This window comes from Dendrobates tinctorius, unplaced genomic scaffold (assembly GCF_039654945.1).
Source record: "Dendrobates tinctorius isolate UK_male_01 unplaced genomic scaffold, ASM3965494v1 ptg000126l, whole genome shotgun sequence".
Classification (NCBI taxonomy): Eukaryota; Metazoa; Chordata; class Amphibia; order Anura; family Dendrobatidae; genus Dendrobates; species Dendrobates tinctorius.
The window spans coordinates 11,201,795-11,213,633 of NW_027361794.1; the positions used below are offsets into that span (position 1 = coordinate 11,201,795).

At 45.6% G+C, this 11,839-nt stretch overlaps 1 protein-coding gene across 1 annotated transcript in view; it reads left to right on the forward strand.

Moving 5' to 3' along the window:
- Positions 1 to 6,244, forward strand: part of LOC141047309 (uncharacterized) — a 36,635-nt gene extending 30,391 nt beyond the window's left edge. Inside the window, exon 8 of the mRNA XM_073542368.1 lies at positions 1,755 to 6,244. Coding sequence (XP_073398469.1) covers positions 1,755 to 3,361 — 1,607 coding nt within the window. The 3' untranslated portion in view covers positions 3,362 to 6,244. The remainder of the gene's footprint in view (positions 1 to 1,754) is intronic.
- Positions 6,245 to 11,839: the final 5,595 nt, after the last annotated feature.

Here is an 11,839-nt window from a genome sequence, read left to right on the forward strand (position 1 = left end):
GACAGGAGGCTCCATTTGAACCATTACAGGAGGTCTCTTTAGCCTAACTTTCTTGGAAGGTAGCATTTCTTGTGGCAATAACGTCAATCAGACGGATCTCAGAGCTGGCAGCTCTATCCTGCCGATCTCTGTTTTTGGTCTTCCACAAAGATAAGGTGGTTCTCAGACCAGCCCCTCCTTTTCTGCCGAAGGTCGATTCCTCGTTCCACATTAATGAGGATATTGTCCTGCCCTCCTTTTGTCCAGTACCGGTACACCGTGTGGAAAAGGCTCTTCATACGTTGGACCTGGTAAGAGCTCTCGGGAGGTACGTGTCATGGACAGCACCCTTTCGTCAGACGGACTCGCTGTTGTGCTTCCTGAGGGGCGCAGGAAGGGACTCGCTGCCTCAAAATCGACCATAGCCAGGTGGATTCGTTTGACTATTCAGGAGTCTTACCGCATCAGAGGCACACCAGTTCCAGCAGGGATCAGAGTGCACTCTACTCGGGCATTGGGCGCCTCTTGAGCGCTTCGGCACCAGGCATCGGCGGAACAGGTTTGCAAGGCTGCAACCTGGTCCACCTTGCACACATTCGCAAAGCACTACAATATCCATACTCAGGCTTCGTCAGATGCGAGTCTGGGTAGAAGGATTCTCCAAGCAGCGGTGGCGCACCTTTAGACAGGAGGTGCATGTAGCTTGGATCGGTGAATCAACTTCCCACCCAGAGACTGCTTTAGGACATCCCACAGTACCTGTGTCCCCCAATGAGGCGAAGGAGAAACATGGATTTTTGTGATAAACTCACCATAAAATCCTTTTCTCTGAGATGCTCATTGGGGGACACAGCACCCACCCTGTTAGCCTAGTTGGCTTCTGTTTTTGTTTAATATACTTTTTTTGAATGATATTAGGGTGGTGTCTTTTCTAGACATGTTGTTACCTGCATTAATGTTGATATTGTCTGATTTTTGTTTGATCTCCTACTGCCTTTGCACCAAACTGTTTCCGCCCGCAACCGGGGCGAGGGTGTATACGACGGAGGAGGAGCTAACCTCTTTTTTTCACTTAGTGTCCGCCTCCAGGCGGCAGAAGCATACACCCACAGTACCTGTGTCCCCCAATGAGCATCTCGGAGAAAAAGATTTTACGGTGAGTTTATCACAAAAATCCATGTTTTTGGAGATTCCCGCCCCTCTCTTGTGAGACTTGCACATAAAGAGTCATCTTGCACAGCGTGCCCTCTTCAGGCAGTGCCTTTCTGAATCCTGCTCATATAGGCACTGTTCACATGATCAGGTTTTAAATACATTAGATAGGACTGCTCCGAGATTGGTAAACCGTGACGCTGGTGGAGTGGCTTAGTATACATTTTTTCCAAAAAAGTATCACCTAAATACCCTGTTTTTGTTATCTTTTTACTAGCACTTGCTGTTTTACTGTTATATATATTTTTTACAACAGAGTATTTTTGCACGTTTGTCATACTGTTTTTTCTGTGTTTCTGCGATAAGAATTGGTATTATTTTCACGTACATAACATTGATTGGTTTCTTTTTATTCAATATTTGGGAAGCAGAATGAACAAACAGTTGAACACCACACACTACTGGTTCATCCAACAAGGTTTTCTATTAGTCTGTGAACTGTCATTGTCTTGGTAAATAATATTTTTTACATAGCTTGCTATTTTTATGGACAGTTTAAGTAGAAATATTCAAAAATATTAAACTCAAGGATATTTACTAAAAAATAAGTCTTTTTATCTTAGATGACTTTACCAGGATATCAGAGGGACTGCTGACATCTTCAATTTTTAAATCTGATGAACTTGAGATCCTACAAGATACAACTGAAGTGATTGCTGTTACTCTGGATATACCATCATCCATTCACCTGAAAGATCTGTCATCTGATCCTATGAAACAGGTCCCATCTTCTGATTCATTACCGACTACTAAGGAAAATCAAAGTCACAAAAGAGGCATTAAAAAACAAACTGCTCCTAAAGCAAATAAGTCATTTTCATGTTCAGAATGTGGGAAATATTTTAACAAATTAGATTGTGTTAAGCACCAGAGAATCGACACAGGGGAGAAGCTTTTTTCATGTTCAGAATGTGGGAAATGTTTTCACCAGAAAGGGAATTTTGTTAGGCACCAAATAACTCACACAGGAGAGAAGCCTTTTTCCTGTTCAGAATGTGGGAAATATTTTAACCATAAATACAATCTTGTCATACACCAGAGAACTCACACAGGGGAGAATCCTATTTCCTGTTCAGAATGTGGGAAATGTTTTATCCAGAAATCAGAGCTTGTTACTCACCAGAGAACTCACACAGGGGAGATGTCTTTTTCATGTTCAGAATGTGGGAAATGGTTTAACAATAAATCAGCTTGTGTTCAGCACCAGAGAATCCACACAGGAGAGAAGCCTTTTCCATGTTTAGAATGTGGGAAATGTTTTATCCAGAAATCAGTACTTGTTACTCACCAGAGAACTCACACAGGGGAGATGCCTTTTTCCTGTTCAGAATGTGGGAAATGTTTTATACAGAAATCAGATTTGGTTAAACACCAGAGAACTCACACAGGGGAGAAGCCTTTTTTATGTTCAGAATGTGGGAAATGTTTTACGAATAAATCAGATTGTGTTAAGCACCAGAGAACTCACACAGGACATAAGCCTTTTTCCTGTTCAGAATGTGGGAAATGTTTTAACCGGAAAGGGAATCTTGTTACACACCAAATAACTCACACAGGAGGAGAGAAGCCTTTTTCCTGTTCTGAATGTGGGAAATATTTTAACCACAAATGCAGTCTTGTTATACACCAGAGAACTCACACAGGGGAGAAGCCTTTTTCTTGTTCAGAATGTGGGAAATGTTTTAACAGTAAATCAACTTGTGTTCAGCACCAGAGAATCCACACAGGGGAGACGCCTTTTTCATGTTCAGAATGTGGGAAATGTTTTACCAATAAATCAGATTGTGTTAAGCACCAGAGAACTCACACAGGACAGAAGCCTTTTTCCTGTTCAGAATGTGGGAAATGTTTTAACCGGAAAGGGAATCTTGTTACACACCAAATAACTCACACAGGAGAGAAGCCTTTTTCCTGTTCAGAATGTGGGAAATATTTTAACCACAAATGCAGTCTTGTTATACACCAGAGAACTCACACAGGGGAGAAGCCTTTTTCTTGTTCAGAATGTGGGAAATGTTTTAACAATAAATCAGCTTGTGTTCAGCACCAGAGAATCCACACAGGGGAGACACCTTTATCATGTTCAGAATGTGGGAAATGTTTTATCCAGAAATCAGAGCTTGTTACTCACCAGAGAACTCACAAAGGGGAGAAGCCTTTTTCCTGTTGAGAATGTGGGAAATGTTTTAACTGGAAAATTGCTCTTGTTAGTCACCAGACAACTCACACAGAGGAGAAGCCTTTTTCATGTTCAGAATGTGATAAATGTTTTAACTGGAAATCGGTTCTTGTTAGACATCAGAGGAGTCATACAGGGGAGAAGCCTTTTTCATTTTCTTAATGTGGGAAATATTTTACTGTTAATCAAAGCAACTGTTAATAAATATAAGAGATGTCACATAGGGGAGAAGCCTTTTTATATTCATAATGTTGGAATAGTTTTAACCAAAATTGGATCTTAAATGGGTTATCTCTGGTCATTCCTCATGTTTGCTGACAAAAGGGTAAAACTAAACTTTATTAATTCCAAATGTAAAACTATACACATAATTCACTGAAGGTTACTCACAAGGTGACTAGGCGAAAAAAACATATACCCCACATTTCCGTATATAGGGTGATGTGATGTATACACACTCACTCTCCAAGCCTCTTATTTTTACGGTGATTCATCAGGAGACTTTATTTAATATTGACCTACAGTACAGACCAAAAGTTTGGACACACCTCATTCAAAGAGTTTTCTTTATTTTCATGACTATGAAAATTGTAGATTCACTCTGAAGGCATCAAAACTATGAATTAACACATGTGGAATTATATAATTAACAAAAAAGTGTGAAACAACTGAAAATACTGTATGTCTTATATTCTAGGTTCTTCAAAGTAGCCACCATTTGCTTTGATTACTGCTTTGCACACTCTTGATGAGCGTCAAGAGGTAGTCATCGGAAATGGTCTTCCAACAGTCTTGAAGGAGATCCCAGAGATGCTTACTGTAGCACTTGTTGGCCCTTTTGCCTTCACTCTGTGGTCCAGCTCACCTCAAACCATCTCGATTGGGTTCAGGTCTGGTGACTGTGGAGGCCAGGTCATCTAGCATAGCACCCCATCAATCATGTATCATGTTATCCGAAACAGTCATGAAAACTATCCACATATAGGGATATCCCAGACTTCATAAGTTTATAAGCCACTCCAGTGGCGATGGTCAGTCAGGAATAGAAAGTATGTGTAAATACAGTATAATTATTGTGTTTTTCCTCCTATAGGGACTGCCCTAGTTTGATATTGTAACAGCTGTCAGTAGTGCAGACAAATTGTCCTAGACTAAACTCAGTTTTCAGATGGCCCAATATATACCACTCAGGGAAACCTTACCTGCTCCAAAGATCATTAGCAGCTTCTAACTAATGGCCATGCTGCGGTCTGGCAGAGAATGAGTGCAATATCATTGTAAAGACTAGTGATATGTGCAACCATAATGTCTGGGAGATCTGCGCCATTATTTAGTATGAATATGGAAATGATCTCTGGTGCAGTTAAGTGTTCCCTGAGCGGTATATACTGTATTTTCACATACTTTGTATTCCTGACACTGGAGTGGCTTATAAACTTACGAAGTATATAGTTTGCAGTCTGGGGCCTCCCTATATGTGACTAGTTTTCTGACTGTTTCGCATAACATGATACATGATTTTAGGGTTTTCTTCATCTAGTCTCACTTTGAATATAGGTCAATATTAAAGTCTCCTGATGAGTCGCCTTTGGTGAGGACGACAAAACCCGTAGAAATGAGAGGCTTGGAGAGTGAGTGTGTATACGTCACCTCACCCTATATACTGAGAAGTGGGGTATATGTTTTTTCTATTAATCACCTTCTGACTAACCTACAAGCGATGAATTATGGGTATAGTTTTACATTTGGAATTAATAAAGGTTAATTTTATCCTTTTGTCAGTGAATCTTCTAATCAAGGAACAATTACATATATATAATTTTTTTCCCCAGTGAGCTCATTCCATGTTTGGCCTCATTAAAATAAAAACACTCAATACTCCGCTGGCGTTTCGGCTCCACTTCAGTGGTGTCAAGACTCACTGTCCCGGGGCTTATGTGAGTTTTTTTACATCACACGAGCCTTGCGCCCAGTCAGCAGCAGCTTCACTGTTTCCGCCTTCGGACGTATTGAGCATCAACAGGAAGCCAGGGCTGCGGCTGTTCTCTGACTGCCTTATGATGCTCGATTTGTCCGAAGGTGGGGACAGTGACACCGGCGCTGATTGGGCACATGGCTCACATGATATAAAAACCTCAAAAGAGACCCAAGAACGCAAGTGCTGACACCACTGAAACGATGCAGGCATGGGAGGTTTGTATAAGTGGTTTTATTTTAACACGTCAAACATGAGGAATGAGAAGGGGTTGTCCAACTCGTGGACAACCTTTTTAAACATCAAAAATCCCACAGAGAGAAAAGTCATTATTATACCTAGAGTGTGAGAAATGAATTACAGGAAAATCACATATTGTTGACCATCAAAAATAACTCAGACGGGGAGAAACTATATATATTATTGACAAATTGTACAAAAATGTGATGCGCGCAGCATGTGTTCAAGGATGGAATATTATATTCGAGTTTTATAGAAAAAAACAATTACCATCAGAGAATAAATGACTCAAAACAAACATCAGTAAAAATAACTTATCTTTATTAGGTAAAGTATAAAAGAATTGCACCATTTTCTGATACCCGTTGCGTCTCCATTTTTCATGATCTCGGGTCCGGTGTGGGCTTATTTTTTGTGTGCCGAGCTGACGTTTTTAATACCATTTTGGTGCAAATACAATCTTTTGATCGCCCGTTATTGGTTTTTAATGCAATGTTGCAGTGACCAAAAAAACGTATGTTTCCATGGTCAGGATTGTCTCAGGATTTGACACAGGTGAAATCTGCAACTGAGGTCACTGGCATGTCACCTGCGTTTTTGATGCATTTTTCATTACATGTGTTTTTTTGTTACTTGAAATAAAGCTTAATGAAAGTTTGCTTCTGGGAATGAAAAAAAGTAATTTCCTGTTTGCAGATAGGGTATGTGCACACAGTCAGTAAACGCTGCAGGTTGGACGATGCTTACATCTGCAGCGTCCAACCCACAGCATCCAAATGTTACAGCATAGTGGATGGGATTTTAAAAAATCCCATGTTCCACTATGCTTTCAAAGATGCAGGTGGAAGACCTGCATAAACGGACATGCGGCGCTTCTTTCCAGACCGCAGCATGTCTATTTACGTTGCAGAGACGCTCCGTCCCCGCAGCGTAAATTTCCCATAGACTATCATGCGGTAAAACCGCATCTAATTATTAGTCACATGCGTAATAACTGCGGGAACGCAGCTTATTACGCATGTGTACTAATTTACATATGTTGAATCTTGTGTCACATCCAGAAGTACGTGACAGGCCGGGGTCACACTTGCGAGTGTGATGCAAGAAACTCACGCAAGTCTCTTGCATCAACACCCGGCACTGCTGCCACTCAGGACTGGAGTATGCGGCTGCATAGAAATACAGTACATGCAACCGCACACTCTGGTCCCGAGTGCCGGCAGCAGTCCCAGGTATTGATGCGAGTTTCTCGCATCACACTGGCAAGTGTGACACTGGCCACACATGAAGTTCCTGAAAGCAGAGAGAGGTCAGTAATGCTGGGGTCAGACATGCGAGAAACGTGCACGAGTCTTGCGTATCAATAACCGGCACTGCCACCAGCACTTTGGATCGGAATGTTAGCCAGCATAGAAATACATGCAGCCACACGCTCTTGTCTGAGTGCTGGCAGCAGTGTCGGGTATTGACATGCGAGACTCTTGCGAGTTTCTCGCATGTCTGACCCCGGCCTAATATGTAATTTCCTTTCCTTTTTTTTAAATTTAAAAAAAATGGCGTGGGCTCCCGCGCAATTTTATACGCCAGAGAGGGAAAGCCAGTGACTGGGGGCTGATTTTTATAGCCTGGGAAGGGGTTAAAACCATGGATCTTCCCAGTCTATGAATATCAGCCCGCAGCTGTATATTTAGCCTTTACTGGCTATTAAAATAGGGAGAATCCCCAAAAAATGTGGGGTCCCCCTATAGTTAATAGCCAGAAAGGCTATGCAGACAGCTGCGGGCTGATATTCATCATGGTTATTGGCCCACCCCCCCCCCGGACACAAACACCAGCTCACAGCCGCCCCAGAAATGGCGCATCTCTAAGATGCGCCAATTCCGGCACTTAGCCTCTCTCTTCCCACTGCCTTGTAGTGGTGACATATGGGGTAATAGGGGGTTGATGTCACCTTTGTATTGTAAGGTGACATCAAGCTGGTTTGTAATGGCAGGCACGGTACCGCATAGGGAAGGTGCATCTGACTGCAGAGTCCCCATATAATTAAGCTAGAAAGAAACTGTGCAGTGCCTCCTCCCACTACTCCCCCAGGTGATGCCTTAATTGGGATGCCCAACTGACCAGCGGGAAGAAAGAAGGGGAGTCCGGCCACACCCTCAGGGGTTAAATTCAGGTGCTAGGGTCAGAGACTTCCTCTCTCCCCGGCTGACCCTTAGAAGCTTTTGTCTCCAGAAACTCCCCTGCAGCCATGTTTGACCCCGTGATTGAGGCCCTGTGGCAGAGAGGCATCACAGGAAGGTGAGCAATAATTATAAGACCTTATGTCCAGCCTGAGCGCTCACCTCCCTGCGCCCTCTCGACCCCCCCAACTTTGCCGCAGGCCTCCTCTTTATCCCCCAGTTCTCAATCCTCCCCAGTGGAGCAGGCCTCCTTTAGAACCCCTGAGTCTCCATTCCTTAAGCTGCCGCAGGCCTCTTCTGCGTCCCCTGGAACCCCGTAGGCCACCCAGTGGCACGCTTCCCCTCCATCTTCCCCCTGTGCCGCCTACTCTGCACTCACCTAAGGCCGGCCCGTCAACCGGCTTAACCGGTACCGCTCCCGCCGCCTCCGGTGCCCCCCCGATTAATCTGGCGGTGCGGGCAGGTAGGTGCTCCGCGCGGTCCTCCGGTCCGCCGGAGCATCTTCATGTGGGCGGCGACTCGCTGATGACAAGCCGATCTCCATGGGCATTGTGGCTGCATGCCCAGTTGCTAGGCCTCAGGGCCTGCCCACTTCCGGTCTGCGGCCCCTTGCTCCGCCCACTTCCGTCTTTGTCGAAATAGGCCAGGTGCATCAATGCGCAGGTGCCCGGGCCCCTGCGAATTCTGACGTCGCAGCCGGGCCCGGCTAGCTCCGTCCACTCCCTATCAGAGCAGAGCTCTGACTGGCCCGCATATCCGACTGGCCCCCAGGACACTGAACCGGGGGTCCAGGATCGGCCTCTCCACGCAAGCTTCCCCCTCCTGCCACCAGCGGCAAGCGCCGCTCACCCCATACCTGACCTGCAGCGTCTCTCCTACGGGCGCAGCTGCGCCGCCTGTTCAGGATGACGCGGGGTCAGGTGGCTGGATCCCTAACGCTGCGGAGCGCGCTGTCCAGTCCAACCCGACCGTTCAACATGCTCCGCACCAAATACAGTACGTTGCAAAATCACAAAACAATCACGCCAAACACACATTACACACCTCTAACCCCCCCAATGACCCAACCATGTAGTAATGACATACCCACATTTAACCCTCCCTTTATATCATCTCACACTATGTCTTTGGCAAATAGATCGCCATCCCCCCACCATGCACTATTCTGTCAGTTCTCGCCCATAGCTTTTATAATCCCCTTCCCCTAATACTAAATTCTAACACACCCCATAACCACGGCGGTCATAGGCATACATGCCGCAGACCCTCACCCTCCTCCGAGGATTCCCATCGCCATTCTCGCTGTCCCTCTGCAGCTTTTCCCACTGTAGACATGGACGCTGCTCATACAGGAGCCACCGCAGGTCACGGTCCTCCAGATGGCGTTCACCCTCCACATCCGGATGGTCCAACGTATCAGAAGGTCACGACAGGCTTTCTTGGGTGTCCGACAAAAGATGGTGCACACACCATTCATCCATGGCTGCCAGCCGGATGGAAACTTCCACACCTCACATGGCTTCCAGCTAGAACGTCATCCAAGCAGCAGCTGGCGTTACATCATCAGTGCCAGTCACTCAGCCTCAGGCACACGATAGTTGTCAACTGTTTCGTGCCCCACCCTTCACTACCAGCCGGGGAGAACCATCCCCATCTCCCAGGGCCACCAGCCAACACCGACGCATCACTTTAACCGGAGCCAGAGTTCCTCCACCTTCTGGAGCCACTCGTGCTCAGGCACATGGCACTGTCCCACAGCCATGTGCCCTGCTATTGGCTACCGGCCAGGTGATCTCTGACCTATCTTGTTGGGCCACCAGCCAGGAGCAGGACATCAATACAGCGGGAGCCGCGGTACCTTCATCACCAGGAGACACTCGGTCTGCACCAGACAGCGGTGAGTTTCGTATAATTAACGAGCTTAACAACGTACACAACACAGGAGAGAATGATCTGCCATCAGGGCACTAGTTCATCACTTAAATCACCCTGGCGGTCCAACCATCACCAGGACAACACTTCAATCAGCTAGCCTTCATAAGAATGCTTTTTTCTGCAGAATTAGCCCGCTAGGTACACATACAGACCTAGAGACAAAAGAAAAAATCTGGAATAATGACTACGTTGACATATGGTCACTCAGATCAGCAGACCAACAGTCCGTGGATAAGGAAAGGAGGACTGGCGAATGGTCATATGATAGAAATAGAGGTAAAATAGCCCATACAATGAACAACTGACTACAGGTCTTCGCAGTCCTCGGCTGTATTATGGGTCAAAAACACCCAGAACGCTGCTCCGAGCTATTAGGATTTAATATACAACTCATAAGTCTCATGGTGGTTTCGCTTGGAGGCGCTATGACGAGGAGTTCCGCAGGAGGCTAGCCCTGCAACCAGATCAAGGATGGGGAGTAAAAGCGACAGATTTTTGGCTACGACTAATGCTTTCACAAAAACATCCTTTTCATCAAGGGCCACTAGTTTCTCAACAGCCGCAGGCCAGAACTCAGTGGTCGTACGGAGACCAGGGGCCTGCATGCTATATAATAATGGAAACTGCCGATTCCAGGTGTCATGTAGATATAGACACGACTGCTCAGCCTGCGGTGGTGGACACCCTGCTTTAAGGTGTATCCGCCATGCAAATGGAGCAGCTACGAGGCAAAACCCCGATGAGCTTAGCCACCATGGGCCCCTGGCTAAGCCTTTATCCCAATAAAGAAGCTGCCCAGCAGTTATACTACAGTTTTAAATACGGCTTTTTTATCCCTTTCAAACTTAACCTAACACCAACATTGGCAAATAATCTAAAATCGGCACGAGAATTCCCCGAGATCTTAAATCAGAAAATCAATCGAGGTCGAACTAGGCGGGATGGCACTGTCACTATTTCGAGCTTTTCAGTACCTTCCTAGACTGGGTTGTGCGATACGAAACAGGCAGCAATTCAAAAATTCACTACCTCGATGACTTTTTGTTCGTCGGACCCAGAGATTCTAAACTCTGTTCCTTCTCCAAAAGTTTAAGTTTATATCTTGGCATTTCGACGTTCCACTGTCGCCAGAAAAAATGATCGGTCCGTGTAACGTTCTCCCTTTCCTCTGCATTGAAGTAGATACCAATGAAATGGTTTTTCGTTTACCGGCGGATAAATTACAAAAAACACTGCAAACGGTTAAAAGTTTCCTCGAAGTGAAAAAAGTCAGCCTACAGCAGATGCAATCCTGGCTAGGTTTGCTCAACTTTGTCTGGTAATGTCAGTGGGCACAGCTTTTTCGTGCCAATTATCATTGGCAACAAAGGGCATCGCCCAGCCGGGCCACAGAATTAGACTCAACCGCTCCCTGATGGCGGATTTGTTGGTCTGGAAGGCATTCTGGGAATCCTACAATGGGCTTACATGTGTCATGTCACAAGAAACGCCAAGCAAGGATCTAGGTCTAGCAGTAGGTGGAGATTTCACAAATGGTTTTGTCGCAATCTGCAAGGACCAATGGTGCAAAAGCAGCTGGCCGGACCTATGGACCTCAGCCACCTGGGGCCGCAACCCAGCTCTGTTGGAGATTTTTTCTATAGTAACATCAGTCAAACTTTGGGGTAACAAATTATGAAATGCAAACTTCAGATTTTTAACCAAACACATGGGAACCACAAAAAGCTTAAACAGCATGTCCTCTTCCCCGTCAGTTCTCGTGCTGTTGCGCCACCTAGCACTGTTATGCCTTAGAAACAACATCTGGTGCCGTGCCAGAGTTACGTCTATTGTGGATGATAAGATTGTTAACTCTTTGTTATCTTCCGATTGGCAAGCCTTCAAAGTCTTCCTCTCCAATGTACAGCCATCAGGCCTACAATGTCCTCCCTCCCTTTGGGACATGGTGGCCAATCACTGATTCCCTTAATACGCGCCTCAGTGACACCGGCTACCTGGCAGGTTTATGGTAAGGCATGGGAAGAGTGGTGCTCGTTAATTAAAGGAAGATCAGTCGATACGTGCGATCGGGCAAGATACGACGTGTGAGTAGAACGCTTGAATCAGCTCAAGAGTAGAGGCGCGTCAGCTGCATTAGCA